This window comes from Perognathus longimembris, chromosome 13, assembly GCF_023159225.1.
Source record: "Perognathus longimembris pacificus isolate PPM17 chromosome 13, ASM2315922v1, whole genome shotgun sequence".
Lineage (NCBI taxonomy): Eukaryota > Metazoa > Chordata > Mammalia > Rodentia > Heteromyidae > Perognathus > Perognathus longimembris.
Genome location: NC_063173.1, coordinates 23,897,997 through 23,920,213, shown reverse-complemented (window position 1 = coordinate 23,920,213; position 22,217 = coordinate 23,897,997). Strand labels below are relative to the sequence as shown.

General features: G+C 47.3%; 1 protein-coding gene across 1 annotated transcript; it reads right to left on the bottom strand.

The window, feature by feature from the left end:
• Positions 1-2,997: 2,997 nt before the first annotated feature.
• On the bottom strand, positions 2,998-4,831 carry Myod1 (myogenic differentiation 1). Its single transcript, XM_048360581.1, has 3 exons — positions 4,051-4,831; positions 3,495-3,573; positions 2,998-3,327 (listed from the first exon to the last, which is right to left on the bottom strand). Exons 1-3 carry the CDS (start codon positions 4,675-4,677, stop codon positions 3,071-3,073), a joined length of 963 nt encoding a protein of 320 aa, XP_048216538.1. The 5' UTR covers positions 4,678-4,831; the 3' UTR covers positions 2,998-3,070.
• Between the last annotated feature and the right edge of the window lie 17,386 nt (positions 4,832-22,217).

The following is a 22,217-nucleotide window of genomic DNA, read 5'->3' as shown; positions in this document are numbered from 1 at the left end:
GAAGTTATGCAGGTTGTTACTGCACACTGCATCTGGATAAGGAGATGTGTTGGGCTATGCCCAGCCTGCCTTCTGCTTGTGGAGCTCTGAGCTCTGATACAGGGTTGTTTCCCTGGGAGTGAAGGGGACATGTGGCTGGCTCCTTTGCTGCAGAAACTCTGCTTCCTCCCCTCTTCTCTTGGTTGCCTTCTTAGTCCCTATTTCCACCTCTCATTACACCCTCTGTTTTCCTTAGAGCACTTCTCATTGTTTATATAACTCTCTGTCTAATGGCTATTTTTCCTATACCCTCAAAGTTCTCGTCTGTACTCACAACACCCACGTGTTATTCGGCACAATGGTCTCCAATCCTAAGCCTGTTTTCTATTCCCAGTTATTGTCCAAGTTTTCTCTCTACCTCAAGTGATGTTCCCTGTTCAAGCCAAACTGGCTTTTCTTTCTTTCTTTTTTTTTGGCCAGTCCTGGGCCTTAGACTCAGGGCCTGAGCACTGTCCCTGGCTTCTTCCTGCTCAAGGCTAGCACTCTGCCTCTTGAGCCACAGCGCCGCTTCTGGCCGTTTTCTGTATATGTGGTGCTGGGGAATCGAACCTAGGGCCTCGTGTATCCGAGGCAGGCACTCTTGCCACTAGGCTATATCCCCAGCCCCCAAACTGGCTTTTCTTGAGTGTATGTCCTTCCCTTGTTTCAGTTGCTCTGTGGCTCCTGGATACTCATTGTTCTGTGGCTCAAATGACATCTATTGAAGCCTTGCCTCTGCTATTTTTTCCCCATCTCACCTTTGTCCCTTCTCCAGGAGCATCTTTGTCTATAAAGGCACAGCTTTCTCTCTTACCTTGGACTGTTTTGTACTTGCTATACTTGCTGTTTTGGTTTTTGTCTTGGAGCATCTTTATTTGGCTGCTTTTTCCTGACAATTCCTTCAAGACTTTCATTGGAGGTTATCTGTCCATATTCCCACAGACTGCTCCTATGGTATTCCTCTGCCACTGCTCCACCTAATTACATTGCTTAATTCATTGTGATGTAACCAGCTACTGAAAGATCCCATACCCCATACCTGGGGCTTCCCAAGGAAAAGGAACCATATCCAACGGTCTGTTTTTCTTCTAAAAATAGGATCTGAAATCTGTTGGATACACAAAATAATAAAGAAGCAAAGAATCCAAGGTACATCTGGAAACAGCACCAGAAAACAAGCATAATGCTCTATGTAGCTCCTCGAAGACCTGGGCTGGAGGAGTCCAGGCTATCTTCAGGACAGAACAGACTCCACCATGAAGCAAAGCTGGTCTTTCGTTTCCTACATCCTTAAGAGCCTAGCACTTGACAAAACCTTGGACAATGGGTCTTTAGGACACACAGAGGGTCTGCAGCAGTTGAATGTGGGAGGCACTGAGGTCCTAGTGGCAAGTGTATATGAGTAAGGAGCCAGGTCATTCTTTCCTAAACCCTGGGTCCAAGGGAGGACAGGTGTGTGTGTGTGTGTGTGTGTGTGTGTGTGTGTGTGTGGTGTGCATAAGTACCTCCATGATTGACCTGTATTGACTACTCTTGTTTCTCAAGACACAGTCTAAATGGCTCCTCCTCCAGCTGTCCTCCTCAAGCACCAAGGTTAAGTCAATGACTACCCACCTCAATTCAGATTTGAGTGGGCAGGGAGTGAGAACATATCAGATTTTACAGCTTGGTGAGCGCACTTATGGCACTTGTACTGCTGCTGGTTTCATGTGCCCCTCTCTTTACAGGTTCTGGGTCCCTATCTTATGAGCTGGGACCATACAGGAGATTTTGTTTTAAGAAGAGAATACAGCAGTCCGCTTATGCCTGTCAGTACCACACAGATGGAAAGGCTCTTCAAGTCCTTCCAGCTTTTCCTCCTCATTCTGTGAGCATCCCACCCCGTCTTCTATGGCCATGGGGACTTTGAGTGACACCTAGGGTCGTGCTCTCCCAGTCACCTTCCTGGACACACCTTCGTTCACTGTGTGTATGTGTGTGTGTGTGTAAGGATGTCACTCTCAACTTTACAAACATAGCTGAATTGCCGACAGGCAGGGGAATTTTGGGGGAAATACCAATGATTAGCCCTAGGCATCTGGGTAGAGTTAAACCAGAAGCTCCAGAGAGTGGAGCCTGCCAAGGATTTTTTTTTTTTTAACTCGGATTGTGGCATGAGTATAGTGTCGGAATTAAGGTCAGACGACCCTCTGGACAGGCTTGGAGACCCACGGGGCTCCTCCAGACAGCCTGCGGCCTCATTGCAATGCATCTTCCGCCTACAGAGGTCGCTGCGGGACAGCGGGCTCCGTTGGCGGACTTTGCTCCAAATCCCGCCCCTCAAACCCAAGGGAAGTCACGGAGCCACCGCAGTATAAATTAGATTATTTATTTCAAACACCTGATCGAGGGAGCGCGCTCACTCGCCTGTTGTATAAACATACAAATTCCCCGCTGCACCACACACACACACACCATGCTTCAGAGATAAATACAGCCCTAGGGGGCTCCCGCTTTGGCAAAGCAACTCTTATGTACAGGTATAGATTACAAAAAAGTATTACAAAAAAGTGGTCCTGAACCGCGGGATGGGGTAAGGGTGGGGTGCGGTTACACCGGTCACACTTGGGCCTGTACCGCACCCCGCAGGTGGTGGGAGACAGTGAGATGTCCCGGCAGGCACGGATAAAGTAGGGGCCACGCTCCCCGAAGAAAACATAACCTGAGCGGGGCGGGGTTTGCGAGGGTCTCACCCCCATGCGGGAGGCGTCAAGGCAAAGGAAGGGCGTCGCTCCCCCTCCCAAATTAAAAATGATCAGCTCTGGATCGCCGAGAAACACGCGTGGTCATGGCAGTAGGGCTCAGAGAAGAGGGCTCCGTGAGGGAAATAGAGGGGGTGGCGTCCTTGCTTGGGGCACGGGTGGGGGTGGTGGTCAGGGAGTTGAGAACACCTCAGTTTCCCCGGAGGCATCGCTTTTAAAGCTCAGTCTTCCGGACGCCAGGGAGCTCCGGGGCATCGTGCCTCGGGGAGGGTGGACCGCCGCGCCCTCGGGGGCGTCAGCCCACTCGCGCCTCACAGCACCTGGTAGACAGGATTGGGGTTGGCGCCCGCCGGGCACTGCGGGACGGCGTCGGGCGATGGGGGTCGGGCGCCCGGCTCTTCCTCGCCGGGGGCGGTGGCCTCTAGCTGGGCGGGAGGCGATTCGTGCGTCGCGTCGGCGGCGGCGAGCGGGAGCGCGGGCGCGGCGGGGCTCTCGGTGGAGATGCGCTCCACGATGCTGGACAGGCAGTCCAGGCTCGACACAGCCGCTCTCCTCCCGGGCCTGGGCTCTGCGTGGGGGGAAGGTGGGCAAGGTTCACACTCGGAGGAGGTTGGGGAGACGGGAGGGCCGCACGCTAGATGTTCCATGGAGCGCACTCTGCTTTGGGGGGGGGGCGGGTGGGTACTAGAGGGGAGGGAGTTGAGTCTGGGTGGGCTCAAAGGCTGGGGTACGCACCGCTGGGCTCGTCGCTGTAGTAGGTGCCGTCGTAGCAGTTCCGCTGCCGGGCGCCGCTCAGGGGACCGCTGTATTCCATCTGCAAATGGCCGGGAGGGGACGGGATGAGGTCCGCGGGACCTCGCGGGGGGCGGGGTCCAGCCCTCCTAGCTCGCCGTCCCCTCCCCGCCCTCCCAAGTCCTTCCAGACTTTGTGGTGGATGACAGTTAGGAACGGGCGTGACTAAAGCATAGAACGGCCAAAACGAGGGTGCGCAATCGCCTAGGAAGACAAGTCTCCATTTGGGAAGTAAGGACACTGAGGGGATGGATACTTTCACGTTGCGCGGCTCTATTCTAATAGCGCCCCCGATCGGGCTGTCGCCTCTGTTCTGTGCGCTTCCAAAGCGCTAAACTACCCAAGAGACATCTGCCCCGCACTTGGGGACCGACCCCTAGGGAAACTCCCCCCTCCCCCTTGTTGTTCCCCCACTCCCCTCAGGCCAGTTCCCTCCTTCTGGAACACATATCCCGAAAACTGCCCTCACTTCTCCTCCTGCCTGGGGTCCCGGCCTTACCATGCCGTCTGAGCAGTTGGAACGCGGGCTGGACGCGTCCGAGTCGCCGCTGTACTGCTCGCCACCTCGGCCTGGGGGCAGCGGGCCCGGCGCGTAAAAGGCAGCGGCGCCCGGCGGCGCGGTGTCTTGATCTCGCAGCAGAGCCTGCAGGCCTTCGATGTAGCGAATGGCGTTGCGCAGGATCTCCACCTTGGGCAGCCTCTGGTTTGGGTTGCTCGACGTGCAGCGCTTGAGCGTCTCGAAGGCCTCATTGACTTTGCTCAGGCGGCGCCGCTCTCGCATGGTGGCGGCCTTGCGGCGGTCGGCATTGGTGGTCTTACGCTTGCACGCCTTGCAAGCCCACAGGAGGCAGCGGCCGGCTTGGTGGTGCCCGCTGGGCGCGCGCACATGCTCGTCCTCGCGAGCTCCGGGGACTGGGTGCACCACGGCCGGGAAGTGCGAGTGCTCCTCGGGCTTCAGGAGCGCGCTCACGTGCACGAGGCGCGGGTCCAGGTCCTCGAAGAAGCGCAGGTCGGGCGAGTCAAAACACGGGTCATCATAGAAGTCATCTGCTGCAGCAAAGGAGCAGAGAGAACCGTCGGGGCCCGTCAAGTCTACATCTCTGAGCGGCGGTGACAGTAGCTCCATATCCCAGTGGGTGGCAGCGCGGTCCTGATCTCGCCCAGCCCGAGTGGAGGGAGTTGTAGAAACTTTCCACCACTCCCCAAGCGAGCTCTGGCAGTTGAATGGCAAAATGCCGGAGGTTTGAATGCACACCCGACTGTCCCAACTGTCCTCCACACCGCCCTGGCTGGTCGGGCTGGACGTGTGGCAAAGGGAAGGGCCGCAACGTCTTGGGGATTCCTCACCTCTAGCTTGGCGCCAGGAGCCCTGGGCTATTTATCTGTGGTGGCCTCAACGCCCGGGAGCTGGAGCGGACTGCTGGGGGCGGGGGAGCCCGAGGCCAATCGGATCAGAGTAGGGCGGAGCTTGGGGTCCCCAGGGGAGTGACCCCCCCTCCCAAGCATTAGTGCGTGCGTGCTCTAGCCGCTCCCTAAGCCAGGAGAGGGGAAAAGTGGCAGCCTAACGGGACTGCACTTGGCTATCCTCTGCACCCTTTCCAAATCTTGCCAGCATTTGAGCCCTACTCCGGCGTCTGCAAAGACAGCTGGCTGCGCCCTCTCATCTCCGAGCTGACTTTGGACCACCGTCTGTCCCTTGATTGTGGGGAAACCAGGAGTGAGGCAGGGGGTGGGAGGGAATCACATCTGGGGCAGATTTTTGGACAGAGACTCAAAGCGATAGGCAGAGGCACAGATAGAATGGACATAATAAGACAGTGAAAGATACATCCAAAGAGACAGCATAAAACCAGAGCCGGGGCAGAGAAGAGCAAGAGAGACAGTTAAACTAAGTGGGTGAGCCTGATCCAAACGTGGTGACACCCAGCCAGTCTTGGTGACACTCAGTCAGTTTTGACCCCGAACATGGCTCAGAAGATCATGGCGCAACCCATCTGCTCTAACATCGAGAAACCCAACTAAGTCTTAAGGAATTGGGACTGGCTGCTAAGACTTTTTTTTTTTTTTTTTTTGGCCAGTCCTGGGCCTTGGACTCAGGGCCTGAGCACTGTCCCTGGCTTCTTTTTGCTCAAGGCTAGCACTCTGCCACTTGAGCCATAGCGCCACTTCTGGTCATTTTCTATATATGTGGTGCTGGGGAATCGAACCCAGGGCCTCATGTATATGAGGCAGGCACTCTTGCCACTAGGCCATATATATATATCCCCAGCCCTGGCTGCTAAGACTTTATACTACAGCCTCCAAACTCTCACCCTGTTCAATTTTCCCAGCATGTTTCCCTTGCCCAGTGTACACTGCCATGGCTGGACTCTAAACTGAGGTGCCTCTTCAACTGGGAGACTTGTTTCCCTGGGGCTGAGCATACTAAGTCCTTTTGTTTTGTTTTGTTTTTTGCCAGTTCTGGGGCTTGAACTCAGGGCCTAAGCAATGTCCCTGGCTTCTTCTTGCTCAAGGCTAGCACTCTGCCACTTGAGCCACAGCACCACTTCTGGCCTTTTCTGTTTATGTGGTGCTGAGGAATTGAACCCAGGGCTTCATGTATATGAGATGAGTACTCTACTGCTAAGCCATATTCCCAGCCTTTTGTAAGGACCTGATTCCCAGTATCTGGCCTGGAGATACCCCCTCCCCACAACTTAGAGTGGAATCTAGATGAGTTTGTGCAATTGTCTTTTTCCGAGCTTCACTTAGCACTTTGTAAATCTGGAATGATAGCTGTCTATCTCCTGGAAGTAACTGTGGTACTGATGAGAATCTAAAGAGAGGGAGTATGTGGAACAAAGCAATGGAGATACAAGGTTACGCTCACAAGCTGGCTTGCTTTTGTCTCCAGTCCCTGCTGCATGGTATGTCCAGTAAGCTTCCTAGCACATGTCGGAGGCTACTGAGCTCTGGTAGGACCTTCAGACCCCACTTCCCTAGGTGCCTTGGCTGCTTCTCCCCCCTCTGTGCTGGGGCTTGAACTCATGGCCTAGGCACTGTTTCTGGGCTTCTTTTGCCCAAAGCTAGCACTCTACCACTTGAGCCACAGTGCCATGTCTGGCTTCTTTTTTTCTGTTTATGTGGTACTGAGGAATTGAACCCAAAGCTTCATGCATGCTAGGCAAGCGCTCTACCACTAAGCCACATTCCCAACTGACTGTTTCTTTTTGTTGCAGGCTCACTGAAGAAGTTAGGTGCAGAAGGAGAAAGCAACCATCTTATAGAAGCTCTGGCTCCCAATAAGCCCCTAGTCAGGTAATGGTCCAGGAATTGGGAATATAGCAACAAACAAAACCAAGGGCCCAGCCAGCTGCCAGCGACTCACATCTGGGATCCCAGCTACTCAGGAGTCTGAGATCAGATGATTCTGGTTCGAGACCAACCTGGGAGAAGAAAAATCTGACAGACTCAATCTTCAAAGTAACCAATGAAAAGCAAGGTAGGAGGTGCAAGTCAAGTGGTAGTATGCTAGCCGAGCAAGAAGCCCTAAGTTCAAAGTTAGAGAACTCTATGAAGAGAACACAGAAGCAGAGATCAGCAGACATCTGGCACTAGATAGGAGGCACCCATGCAAAGATCCTGAGGCAGAACAGGATGATGAGGTTGGCATTCCAGAAGGGAGGTTTGAGCTTGAGGAAGATCTGCCCACTCATCTCCTGTGTCAGTCCATTCCCACTGTCATCATCCTAGACTAAGTGGTCTCATTGTCTGACTCAACTAACCTCACCTCACTTTCATTCTCACCCCCCCCATGCCTTATGATGCATTTATCACACAACAGCCTGGAGAAACTTAAAAACACAAATGATATCCTATTCTGCTTCCAACTTTTCCTCAGTTTCTCTTTGCACTTAGAAGAAAAAAAAATCTCATCTCTAACCCCTGGCTTATATGATCCTACTGTAACTGGCTTCATCTCAACTCTCCAACTTTACCTACAGCCACTGTCCCCTTTGATGGTGCCATTTTGGCTAGCCTGGCCTCCTTTCCTTTCTTCTAACATTCTGGACAGTCTTATACTTGTAGCGCTAAGATGATAGCACTCTTTCCCAGGCTCTTTCGGAGAGTGGCTGTTTTTCACAACTCAGGTCTCAGCTCAGATATTGATTGCCTTCTTGGGATGTGTCTGATGATTCCCTTCCAGGTAGTTTCCTTCTTTTTAGTTAACAACATCCCCTGGTTTGTCTTCTTCTTGGTGCTGCTGCTCTGTAATGATTTTCTTTGTTAGTGTGTTCCTTGATTGACATGGATTCAATCATGGAAGACAAGGATATTTTGTTCACCGGCTTTTCCAGAAACCATCCCAGTGGTGTCACATACTTGAAAGATGCCAAATGAGTGAATGGGTGGTCTTGTACTCCTTGGAAGTTGGTGATATATATCACTAATGGTCCTTATTTCTTCAAAACTGGGTGTCACATATATGGTTAGACACATAAACTCAACCTAGGTCTGCCTAGAGCATGCCCTCGCATGCTGTATAATTACACACAACCTGTTGCAATATTTTAATAGTAGGCTACAGAGAGATTTAGTGCTTGATGAAGATACTCAGGCCTAGTACAAGCTTGGTTATCTTTATCACCACTTAAGTCACATCTTCAAGTCACATCTTCACTGTGACTCACAAGGGGGAATGTAAATTGCTACAGTATTGAGTTAGATTGAACAAATACTATTTCTTGTTGCTACAAGATTTAGGATAATGTACAGCTCATTATAGACATTCCCTAAGTATGTTGAAGGAGGAAATGAATGGATTTAGTCAAAGAGTATTCTGGAATCTTCAGGGAGGCTCTTCCAGCCACTTGTTTATGAAAATCTAGATTATTCCTCAAACCTGAGGAAACAAAGAAAATACAGAAATAAAGTAGATGCCCAGACTTAAGTGGTTACAAGTGGGCTTTTTGTATGTTTTTTACATATATGAAGCTTCCTCTGAGCTAACACCACTGTGTCTTTATAACTAAATGTTATATGTTTGAACTTAACCATACACATTTAATACTTTATCTCTTATGCCTTGTCCACCTAAACTACTTTGACAGTCTTGAACTTGATTTGTACTTCTTTTTCTGGAGTTAGAGAATACCTTTAAAAATGTGCAGATTGAGTGCACACAATGTACTCTCCTATTGGGCTACCATTTCCTTTCCTACAAAGTTTCATGACTTGAACCAGGTGACCTTTTCAAGTCAGAGATCCATTCCCACCTGGGATCATCCTCAAAAAGCAGAGAGAATATGCCTGCCATGGCACCTGGTGCTGAATTACTCTTAGTTCTTGGGGTCAGGGGGCCAGATGGGGCAGGAGACATCAAATTTGGAAACTTCAAGTTGAAATTCATACACTGTGGAGTACAGTCAAGATGCCCCTGGGAGAGTCAGTCCATTGGCAATAGGCTGAGGGTCTGAGGGTCTATGGGACAGTTCTGTCTCCAATGCAGGGCAGAGAAGACAGAATATATGTCTGTGACCTAGAGCAAGTATGTACCTCATCCCGGACCTCTGTTCTCTTTTCTCCATAGTAAGGGGGTCCTGTGGTGGGAGGCAGAGAGGAAGGGTTGCTGGGGCTGCCCCCTTCTCCCTCTGCCCTTTTGAGTTCTCAAATCAGCTCCCTTGGCTGGCTTGCCCAAGGGCTATAAATGGAGAACTGGCCTCTGAGCAGGAATGTGGGCCTGGCTGGGCCCCCAGAGTGTTGTGCCCTCAGGGAGTGGCTGCCTGGGGCTCCCAGTAGCCTTTTATATATATATAGCGTCTGGAAACCAGATCCAGCCTGCACCTGCCCCAGGCTTCAGGCTCCTTTGCCCTGTCTCGGCAGAGCAAAACTTGTGGCTTCTGCACTTGGGCCAGCCCATGCTTCATATCTGGTTGGCAGGTGGGGGTATAGGTAGGGTCAGAGGGTGAAAAATCTAAGTGGGCAAGATGGGGTAAGGTTAACTTCAAATCTCTGACCTCAGCCTTTCCTTTTCTGGTCCTGGATGCACCCCAAGTGACTTTGACAACTTTGCTTCCTAGAAAAAATCAGAACCTGCCCACCTCATACCTGTAGAGCCTACCCTCAGGCCAGTCTAAGTTGGTGAAGGAGACAGTGATGCCACCAGAATATAGACATGGCCTAGTGAGGGCCAGGGTCTCAGAGTCTCCTTGCTCCCCTCTCTGGGGAAACTACCCAGCCTCTTGCATCCAACCAGGACATAGGTGTCCAGCAGTTGGATAGGGCACTGAAAAGTAAGGGGAAGGGAGAAAAGGAACAGAAAGGTAGCAATGGCTGGGACAGCATAACCCCACTGCTATTTGTCCAGTCTGTGATTCATTTACGCATTCAATAAATGTTGATTTAGATACTGGAAAGATATCAGAAAACAACACACCATTTTCAGCCCATTTTATTTTGCTTATTTTTGAGAAAAGCTCACTTTCTACTCACACTGGTTTGGGTTTCTCCCTGTAGCTGGGATGACAGGAATGTGTCACCATGCCCACCCCCTCCTTTTCTGTTTGTTTGTTTGTTTGTTTGTTTCTGTTGAGATGCAGTCTCTTGTACTTTCTTTGTCTGAGCTAGCCTGGAACCATGGTGGTCCTAATTTTTATCTCTGTACTGTCTAGGGTTACAGATATGAGCATAGTGTTCTTTAAGAATCCAGGTTCCTGGGATCCCAAACACAAAAACTCAATGTCTTTTACTAAAATTAATAATACTATGACTCAAAGAATGTGACAATAGTTTAATAATTAGAAATGTTAAAGGAGGCAAGATTTATAAAGATGTTAATTGTTTCTCCAAGTAAGGATATTAGTCTCTTTAGGGGAGGAGAGATACTTCTGTGGAACACCTAAGTGAAGGGAAATGCAAACTTAACTTGGAACATAAAGGATTAAAATTAGACAAAAGAAATCACACCACCAATGCATACTGCTTCCCAAAGAGCACATTGTTCCTGAGCTAAGCTGCCCTATACACAGACAGAAGATGAATGAGAAGCCCTTGAAAAATTGTCTTCATGCATCTAAGGATACACAAAGAGCCAGAAGATGGCCCTCTGTCTCCTGTCTCTCATGCGCCACATGAGGTTGAGTCACAGGTGTAGACCATGGGCCAGGACAGAGCTACCAGGCACTGTTTGCTTGGAGGGTTGTTTGCTTGGAGGGGTTGTTCTCCTTCCCCTGTGACCTCCATGCCTTTCTGTGCTGTGTCAAAGGTGTGTATGTCTCATAAACTGAGAACACCTCACACTCTGCTCCCCTTACACTCTCCCCCAAGGCACAGCTCTCACTATGTCCACTCCCCAAACAGCTCACATGTGACACACCTTCACCTCTGTATACACCTGTCACATCGTGTACACTCCGGTAACTCACACTGGGTTTATGTCACACTGTGAGCCCTTCCGGAGTGCCATGCATACCTCCCACTCCTGCATACATCACACATCATGTGAACTTCTATGCTTCATCACATTCTACCTATACTCACACTGCTACTTGTCACACACCACATGCACCTCACATGAGTATCTCTCGCATCCAGACGTGTGTTGTATCCTCTAGATTGTGCCTATCCTGACTACTGTGTACACACTACCTACATTACACTCACAGGCTACACACCTTTCTTACTCCATGCATGCCTCACACATGTATATGAACACACTGTGTACACCTCACCTGCAAGACACACCTCACATGCCCCATGCACATCACCCCTATGTTCTATGCCTCAGTTCCAGTGTGAATACTTTTCTTCCCATTTGTCTGGATGTCATCTGCCCCAGCCAGAAGGAAGGCACTGAGAGGCATGTTGATGAAGCCTGTCTCTTCTTCGTAGTTTCCAATTTGAATTTTGCAAGTGGATGGTTCCTGTGCAGAGAAGGCCAGGCCTCCATCTCAGGGATGAGGGAGTGATTCTAGGGCTCAGGAGAGAGCTGGTGATGGGAGGACTGGTGACAGGGACTGTGCATAAAGCAAGCAGGATCCAGGGGGGCAGCTGTGGAGGCCTGGGAGGGGCTCTGATCCCCTTGCCTCTCCTGTTGCCTCTTTCCTGTCTAATCGGCCCACCTGCCAGGCTGGGGGGACTGGGCTTGGAGGGACTGGGATTAAGGCACACACAGCCGTTGGGCTCCAGGGACAGACGCCAGCTGCTGCCCCCCAGCAGCTGCCCCACAGCCTCTGAAGGGAGGGTGGGCTGATTTTGTCTCTTCAACTGGCCCATCGCTGGCCAGTGACAGCCAGGACAGAGGTTTTTCTGGCAAAGAGACAAGAGGCGGAACACCTTGTGGTGATTCTCAGCTATCTCTGATGCCAGGAAGCTGATATTTCCAGGATGCTTTTCTGTATCTTTGTTTCCCCTCAGTTTGGAAAGTGATTTATGGTCCATGTGTCTCAACTGGTCTAATCTTCCTCCATCCTTCAAGTGTTCCTTAAACACCTACTTGATCTACTTCAAATCCTAAGCTAAGCACTGTGATAGGGTCTTGGTATAATGCAAACAAGGTCCTTGACTTCAAAGAGTTCCGTTCAGTGGTAAGAGAGACCTATGAAAGAATGGTCAAAGCACTCTGTGGAAGCACCTAGAAAGGTCAACAAAGTAGTGTGGGTATGTAAGAAGACTTCTCAGCTGTCAGTATTGGTTTTTTTCCCTCTTGGAAGAAAGATGAATAGGAGCAGCAAAGATGAGAGCTGAAGGGAAAGGTAACTCAGGCTTAGAGAACAGCATGAGCAAAGGCCAAGAGACATGTCTCTTCTACAATGTTCTCTGTGTGATTGGCATTGTACCTAGGATTCCATCAGTCATTTATACCTACAGCCTCAGATCTATAAAAGAGTAAATGGGCTCTGTCTAAGGCAAAGCCCACTCTTTTTCAGGCAGGTCATCTTAGGAGTTCAGGATAGAGTATGAAGCTATAGCACAGAAGCAACAGCCACATTCATAAGCTGGAAACAGCACAAATTGAAGCCTGAAAGTCATGGTCCTCATCAGTACTATTTCCTCTTTATGACCGTCTGTGTGTCCTCAGATCCCCACTCCCTAGTGTCTACTTTCTGCATAAGTAGGATGGGGGCATTGGATTCCACTCACACTCCGCCTGAGGTCTTTCAGGAGTTCTTTCTATATCTCTGGCCTCTCAGTCTCCATCTTCAACCATCCTTGTCTGCTAAGAAGAGCAGAAGCCTGTCCTCTGACTTATCTACATGACCTGGCACAGGGATGGGTATGATGCAGACACTGTTCAGGACTGTGAGTGACTAAAGGCTGGTGGTGCTCAGTATGAGATCAGAAACCTGGTCCCCAGTTAACTTGGGGGGGGGGGCGGGAATCCCCATCTGAAGAAGCACTAGGGAACATGAAAATCAGAGATTTTTTTTCCTTTTTCTGCAAATGCAGCATGACTTCCCTCAACCCACTTGAACTTGGTGTGATAAACTTGAACTTGGTGCTGTTCTTATCTCTCATGGAGACTACATCACCGGGGCTGGAGCTATGCTCACTGGACCAAGGGGTCTGCTAACCTGGATTCAAATGCTGGCTGTACTCTTTTATAACATATGGAAGTCACTTCTTCTAAGTTTCATTTTTTTCCCCAGCTATAAAATGTGACTAGTGCTAGCACCTTTGGTGTAGGATTGTAAGGGTTCAATAGCTAGGGCATATGTATGCTTGAATCGTGCCCAGCTCACTATGCACAGTACAAACAAGTTGTGGGTGGGGTGGGGGTATGGCAGTTGGTAGCCAGGCCTGGTTATTCTAGGCTCTGCACCTCTTGGAACTGGGGGTCATAGTGGGGTGGGAGGCAGTTGGAAGTGTGGGTGACAGTGCAGCCTGTGAAGTCTTGTCTGCAGCAGCAGGCGTCACCACCTCCGCTTGTGCATGGGCAGCCTGCCAGCCATCCCCAAACAAAGCCAGGCCCAGGAGGAGCAGAGCAGTCGATGACAGATGCAGAGGGGCTGGTGTGGCAGAGCTGGGGAAGGGTCTGAGGGAGGCCCAAGGAGGCAGTTCTCTGTGAAGGCATCCCCACAGAAGGCTGAGGTCCAATAGAATCTCAGTGGCCAGTGTCCCTGCCCCACCCCATACCAGTGACCACATTTATCTGGATTGTACAGTGTGAGTATCGGAGGTCCAGAGGTCACATATGCCTAGATACAGAGGCCCAACACAGAAATAGTCATGCCTTGACTTTATGTCTCCATCCAACTCTAACAGTTCAGACCTTGAGCAAAGGGGAACAGACTTGAGCCTCTGAATGGGTAAGGAAGGACTCATAGCTCATCTCTGTGAAATAGGTACACTTCCATCAAGGTTAGACAAAGAGTCACAAGGGGTGGCATTGATTTGATTTCTCTTTGGTCAAGAGCTGGCCATCTCTGCCCTGACATCTGATCTCTCACTTACCTGACTCAAGGATGTTAGGTCTCACTGTCTTTTCCTCTTGACATAATTGTAATTTTTCCTTTGCATTTTATTGGAAACACCTGAGTTGTTTGTAGTACAGATTGTTTGTCTTATAGTTTCTTGTGATCTGGAGCTTTTAGATCGCGGCCTGGTGCGTGTCTTACTGTGTTCATCTGTATTCTGTATTGTCTATACATTGATGATTAGATAGAAATTTGATCAGATTCAGATTTGATTTGGGCAAGACTTCTCTGCAGTAACATTGTACCCTTCCTTTGGGATCATACAAAGGTTGAGCATATTTAACTAAGTTTCTTACAGACTTTCTATTTGTTGGCTCCTATTCTTGACTCCTGCTTTTTCTTTACCTTCTCTGCTTTCTCTTTAACCTCTTCATCAAACCAGCTACTAATAACATTATTGCTGAAGTGTCATTTCTTCTCCTTGACTTATAGGACTCTTGCTAAAGTCACTGTTGATTATACCTTCTTTCTCAAAATAACCTATAACCTGGATTCTCAATATAACATCCTTCATTTCCATTGTCCTCATGCCTCTGTCGTTCCTTAAATGCTAAAGTCTCCAGGGAATCTTATCCTTTCCCTCTGTCTGTGGAGACATTTTTTTTTATATGTGGATGAATTTATCCATGTTCATCCTCCAGTCAACATCTCACTAGCCAATCTCAGACTCATATATTCAACAGTCAACTCTTCCCCAATATCTCACAGCCCCTCAACTTTACCAGGTCCCCAAATATGACCACTGTCTTCTCCAGTACAACCAATCCGTGGGAAATCTTTCTCCTTCAGTGGTGTCAGTGTCTGTTGTGATCCAATGTTCTCCCTTACTCCTTCTCTTATTCTGAACTTACTTAGTTGGCCACTGAATCTTAACAATTTCATCTCTTCAGTATTCCTTGACATTATATTCAATGTGCATCATGTAAAAATTGACTTCATAGCTTGAAAGTAGGGTTGAAAGGGGACAGATAAGGGTGGCATTGGTCAAGATGTGTTGTACTCATAATCTGATACATGGATTGTGACCTATTGGAACAATTACTTAACAATAAAAATTTTAAAAACTCCTTGATATCACCTCCTTTTTACTTTGACTGATTCAGTGGTAGGGAGCCCTTTGCCATTTTCCTCTGTTATTCTAACAACTTTATTACTAGCATCACAATCTCGAGTTTCAGAGCCCTTTAAATCCATCCCACCAATGCCTCGAAGCTGATGACTCTAGAACAGAGATCTAGCAGTGCTCTCCTGAATAATACTCATTCCTGGCTCCCTGTCACCTCCTGGCAAGGTATTTGAGGACTTCCAGAATGCATCCCTATTTATTCTCAGGCCACGTGGCTTAATGTCCCCTGAGAAGAAATTGGGCTTCTCCAACCGGCTAATGCATGTTGCCAGAACTTTGCTCTGATGGCTTCCTTCTTGCAGGAATGCCCCATTCCCTTTCATGGCCTGTCACTTGTCCTTGAAGACTCAGCTCAGGGTGTCTTAGTAAGGTGGCTTTTCCAACGCTCTCGTCATTCATGTTCTAGGGAGAGTGGCAGATGGGGAGAGATTTCCTGTCCTCAGAAGGCAGAATGGAATAATTGCTAACTGGTAGAGGCAATGATGATCTTTGCAGTCAACTCTAATGACTTGTGGGAGCTAATTATGAAACAATGTTTTGGGGAGAAATAGTTCCTTCCACAGTTCCTGTGAATCTGGTCTTTGTTGTCATAGCTCTTTTCTCAATCCTAGGTGAAAATCTAGGCACTCTCATAACTTCTTTATGGTAATAAAGAATCCTATTGTGATTTTTAAGTTGCAATATCATGGAGGAATCTAAAATGTCCCTTAAGACACCCCTCCACTATGTACACATCCTTAATAATCTCCAGAACTGTGAATATGATAATTTTATTCCCATGGATAGGTTATGTTACATGTATAGTCAGTCTAAAGACCATGAGGTTACTTGGGTGGTCCTGATCTAATCACATGAGCTCTTGAGAAGCAAAGAGTGTTTATCAGCATGTTGCAATAGAGGAAGTCAAGGATTTTACTGCATGTGGAGAATTCACCATTACATTCCTGGCTTGAAGATGGAGGTGGCCAAATAGATGGGCCTGGGAGAGGCTTCTAGCTGTAGTTCATGACTACAGTCAATAGCCCACAAGACTTTCTTGATCATAAAACCATAGGAGCTAATTTTTTCCAACAACTTCTGTGAGCTTAGAAGTAGATGCTTCTGCAGAATCTTTAGATGAAAACTCAGTCCTGCAACCTCAGCTTCACCCTCTTGACACTCTTAGCAGAGAATCCAGCTATACCGGATCATACCAGACTTCTATTTACTTTAGGCTGCTGTGCTTTCAGTAATTATGTTACACAGTAATAGAAAACGAATACAAAGGGAGCCATAATTCAGAAAATACAATGTCAGGTCTCATGTGGATACCAGAGCACTGAAATGATTAAAAATGACTTAATTGGAGGTTATTCTTCTTTACTCTCCACCTTGGGTCTGTGGTGGGTAGGAAATCTGGAACTATTGAGACATCACTCAGGAGGGAGAGGAGAACAGGAACATTCTTATTTGACTGGTCCTGATGGAATGTTCTAGAGTCAATGCTCACTAGCTATGAAAGGTATTTTAAAGTTTGCTGTTTTCATCCTGATTGCTTCCACAGGTTCTCAGAGATTCTTCCTGTGCAGTCACTGGGGATGTCTTATTTGCATTTCTGTTTCATTGATTCCTTGTAATTATGTGAGTTTGAAGGCTTACCATCAATTTCCTTCAGGAAATTGGTCTCCAGGACAAGAGCTAGGATTTTCCATGTTGGATCTTCCTTACATGTGACCTTCCTGTGATCCACAGTAAATATTCATGAATCCTTGGCTGGTCATATCCAGAAATACCACCATAGAGTCTTCAACCTCAGACCATTTAATCTATCTTCTGACAATCTAGGTTTTGTATGTATGACCCAGATGTCAGCAACCACACCCACCAAAACTTGGGGGAAGATATGTTAAGATTCCTCTATGTCACAAAATATTTGCTGGAAGTCTTTTGGCTTTATTCAAATGGAAGTCATGAATATACAAGGGACAACTTTCTAGGTACTGGACACCCTGAACTCCGGAGGGCCAAAGGCATGTAGGCCATTCTTTCAAACCTCTTTCAAACCTTATAACTCTAGGTTCTGAGAACTGATCTTTCAAAGCTAGAGACTTGTTGCAGTAGATGCTCAGGTAAAACTTTGGACCTTCAAAGTATGTGACATTGACCCTGGCTGCTAGTGTTTCAGAACAGAGCTTTGGATGTTGAGACCCTTGACTCTTAACACTGCAGCTCTTTGGAATTTTTCTGCCAACCAGGACTCACAGTCTCACCTCTTACCTTCTTAATACCCACATAGTCCTTCATACACTCCTCAGCTCCCAGCCATTCTCTGGAGCTCTGGCTGCCTCCTGGCTACTAAAAATAAGCACAGGGCTTCAAGAGCCACTTTTCAAGCATTTTATAGCTGCTACTACTGGTGTCAACTGAAGACCAAGATGCTATATAATTCACCCCACTCTAGATTACAAGTAGACAATGATAGACAATTTAAGAGAAGTCTTTAGGAGAACTGTTTTAACACTGGGAAGAAGTACATAGGAGAAGTCTCCTGAGCTAACCTGATAAGACTAAGAAATAGTCTTTGTATATTTGGAAAGGAGTGTGGCCCATGTGTACTCACCAATCACTGCCGTGCCTGTGCGTGACTTCCAGTTCATTAATCATAAGCTTTGCCTATGAATCAGTCACACAAGACTCACACTGCATCAATTATAGCTCCCATCCCACTGGGGATGTGATCTTGTCCTGAGTGAGGATAGCTACAAGTGAGCAGGGTGGCCCGTCCTTCTCAGAGGATTGTCATACCTAGAATGGAGTCTTCATAGATGGAATGGAACAAGGCCTCCCAAAGTGGAACTCTTAGTTGCAGTGGTCTTTCAGCTGTAGTGGTTTCCTCAGTAAGATCATGGAGTTTTCAAAACTGACCTCATGGAAGTCCAAACACTTGTCAAAGAAGGAACTGCTTGGCTGACAGCCCTCCCCTCAAGGCATTCAGGCATAAGAGAAAGGTCTGTCAGGTATCACTAAAAGGTGGAAGTGACTTGCTTCCAAAAGTTTTATACATCTACACAAAACTACTACCAAAACTAACTGAAAGGTGCTTACAACAAGGACCTATTATGAAATGAATACCGTTATCAATCAGTGCTTAAGCTCTAGCCCAACAGCCTTAGGCATAACTGGGTCCCTTTGATCTGTCTTGTAAGTACTCTCCTTAAAGCCCTTTTCTCTTGACTTGAGGATCAGGGGGAAGCTAACTGGATTCCACCACTGTCAGAGAGACTTCATAGCTCCAGAAGCTCTCACTAAAGGAAGTTATCTCTTAATCCTTCAGTACCCTCAGCTAAGTGGTTCTCAACAATCTAGCTAGAAATGATTGCAACTTAGTTTAGGATCTCATATTGGAATGTGCCTCAGTTAGGGCCTTCATAGCACCCTCAAATGAGCCATTCAGAATACAGACACAGAGAAAGGGACAATAAACATTTGGCTAGGGCTGGGAATGTGGCTTAGCAGTAGAGTGCTTGCCTACCATACATGAAGCCCTGTGTTCGATTCCTCAGCACCACATACACAGAAAAAGCCAGAAGTGGCACTGTGGCTCAAGTGGTAGAGTGCTAGCCTTAAGCAAAAAGAAGCCAGGGACAGTGCTCAGGCCCTGAGTCCCAAGCCCCAGGACTGGCCAAAACAAAACAAAACAAAAACATTTGGCTAGAGTGAGGATGACATTGGAGAGTCTCATAGAGATAGACTTTGATAGCTAGACAGAGAAGAAGGAACATTCTAAGCTGAGAGGTCAGAATAGGAAAAAGTAGGGCACAGTTTTTCAGGGACACTGCAATAGGAGTAGAGAAACTTCATGATTTCTGAAATAAAGCTCACCTGTGTTTGAATCCCAGCACTGACACTTAGATGTGTTTTTGACTAGACCACTTAGCTACTTGGTATCTGTTGTTTCAAATAAAAATGGTGTATGGGGAGTTGGAAGAAACCAAAATGTTCATCAGTAGGTGAGTGAATATGAACTATCACGTTATGAAAAGACATAAAAGAAAGTTAAATGCATACCACAGAGCAAAATATGTCAATCTGAAAAGACTATGCAAAAGCTATATAACTGTCTGGAAAAGAAACTACAGAAAAAAATAAGAAATTAGTGATTGCTAAGAGTAAGAGGAAATAAAAGGAATGAGTAGATAGAATAGACATTTCTCAGGCAGTGAAATTCTTCAGTATGATATTACAATGACAGACATATGCCATTATCTATTTGTGAAAACCCATAAAACATACATCAACAAAAGTGAACCCTAATGTAAACTAAGCACTTAGAGCAGAAATAATGTGTCAGTGTAGGTTAATTGACTGTAACACATGTACCAGCCTGGTACAGGATGTTGATAATGGGAGGGGTTGGGAATGTGTGGGAGTAGGAGATATATGGGGACTCCCTGTATTTTCTGCACAATGTAGCTGTGAACTTAATGCTGCTCTAAAAATAGTCTGTTAAAAAAGATAATATGTACCTATTATCTATGCTATTACAATATAATGAACCATCCAAACCTCAGTATCTGGTTAAATGATAAGTATTTATTTAGCTCGTAATTCTGCAGATTTGTAAATCTATAGATTGAGCTGTTTCCTGAGCTCATTTAGGTAAATGTTCTGGGCTAGGTTGGATTCATTCAGATGCTGTGGTTGAGTGGCTCTTGATCCAGGGTGACCTTGGCTGGGGTAACTGCCTTTTTTCTACAGGCTTCTTACCCTACAGGAGGCTAGTCTAGACATGTTTACATGGTGATGGCCCTGGTTAAAAGGGCAAGCAAAATTCACACAAACACTTATCCAAACCTCTGTTTGAGTCACAAATGTTAATAACATGACCATGGGTCATAAGTTTCATAAATGAATTCAGCATTGGAGAACTATACTGTATGCTTCCTAATGGTGAAAAGCTGCAAAGTTACATGGCATAAGGAGGATGAAGAACTGGGTTAATTAGTGTAATCAGTATAGTACATGGGATAATAATAGTGTATATATGTCAAGGTTTGCTGAAAGGGTTAGGTGAGACTAGGTGTTTAGTGTATTCTATATAGAACTTATCCACAATAGAACATGTAATACATATAAAATAGCTAGTTCATCTTTACTTGTAGAATTCTTCTTGGATGTTTGTGTGATTTTCAGATCAGGTGGAGGAGATGCTGAAAATCCCTGGAAGCATGGTAGCAAAGCTAACACATGACCGATACTTTATTTAATGGATCTACTAGTGGGACCTTCCATCATGAACCTGCTGTTCATTGAGTTCATTTTCCAGCCACGAGCAGCACAAAGTGGGAGATACTTCTTTATTAATTACAGATTCCTTACCAAGTGAAAGGAGCCACTGACAGGCTCGCAAACCAGTTGCTTTCCTGCTACTTCATGGACATACATCCTTGACAAATACAAATGCGTTCTTCTGTCTTTTAAGTAATAGTGATGATAAAAAATATTTATATTAATAGCTCCTACATACTAAGTGGGTGCAACAGAATTTCATCTGATCCTCTCATTAGCTCACCTAGATTGTAAGTGTTATTACTAGCTGCATAAGGAAACTGAGGCTCAGAGAAGCTATTCAACTAGCAAGTAGCAGAGTTTGGACTGGAACCCCCAAACTCCCTAATTACAAGCCCAATATTCTACCTTACCTTTTCTCCCTAGAGGTCTCGTGTTTATTTTGTTGGTCTTCAGTAAGGGACCACTTGATGTGTTGTTATTATTACTATTATTGTTGTTGTTAGCTCACTTGAACTGTTCTTCTGTTTTACATCACATACTGACAAGAAATGGTAGATCTACGGTGACAGGGTCTTGGATAGAATAATAAAGAGACATTTTCTGATACACAGGTGAGGTAAAACATCAATTTCAGAGCCAATCCCACTTCTTCCAGAGCCATACTTGAAATTGTGCCCTTCCCTTGAAAGCTAATGCCTGCTGGTCATTCCTGGGGACAGCTTGAAAGCCAAAGTCAAGGCCCTGGAACTGGCCCTTCTCCCAGGGCTGTGACCTCTCATGGCTGGTAACTAGGGGTCAGTAAGGAGCCAAACTCCAGGAAGGAAGACAAGGCCCCAAACCTCAGGCTTGAGTTGGAGAAATCTGAGAAGTCCCCCGGAACAGCTGACTCTGGGCGCCACGTTTTAGAGATGGCTCTCCCCCTCCCCCATACTGGCTGTGCTTTGAGTCACGGGTTTTAAGCAGAGCACTCTGGGAGATTAACCAGCTTTGTGACCAGCTGCTGGAGGAGGATACTTGGCCGAAAGAAGCAGGATAAAGTTACCTTCTCAGAAGTTTATAGGAAGGCCCATAAATGCCCCCAACTACTATGGGGCCCATGCTCTGGGGCGCTTCTGGGTGTCTTCTCTCCATCTAGGCTCTCAATGTCCATAATCTTCTACCACCTCTGATCCTCATTCACCTAGAAGATTCTACGAATCTGGTACTCGTTAGGTATATTCATCCTTGGGGATCTTCTTTTCCAGACAGATCTTGGCCAATGGGCCTTCCTGGCCCTGGCTGGCATGTATTGGGAACAGAGCCCATCCTGGAGACAGTGGAGGGCCTGGCTCCGGCCTGGCTCCCGCCTGGCGCAGGCTTAGAGCAGAGGCTGGTGGGAAATACTTGGAACAGGATGATGGACAACTGCCATACGGCTGTCCCAGATAGTGAAAGACCTCACTCTATGGCCTGGGAGTGTATCCGGTGGAGGAGCCTGAGTCCTGGGATGCTGTCAGGAGACCTGGGGTCTAGCTCAGCTCTACCAGTGGCTATTTCACCTTCATACCTTTATCCACAAAAAGGAGACTTGTATGGACCAGTCATTTTCAAAATGTTCTGTGTGGCCCTTCTCAAATGTGTAGACTTCAAATTTCAGACTCACACATAATCCCATTTCTTCCTTTCTCTTTCTTCCTTTCCTCTTCCTTCCTTCCTTCCTTCCTTCCTTCCTTCCTTCCTTCCTTCCTTCCTTCCTTTCTTTCTCTCTATCTTTCTTTCTCTCCCCCTCCCTCCCTCCCTCCCTCCCTCCCTCCCTCCCTCCTCCCTCCCTCCCTC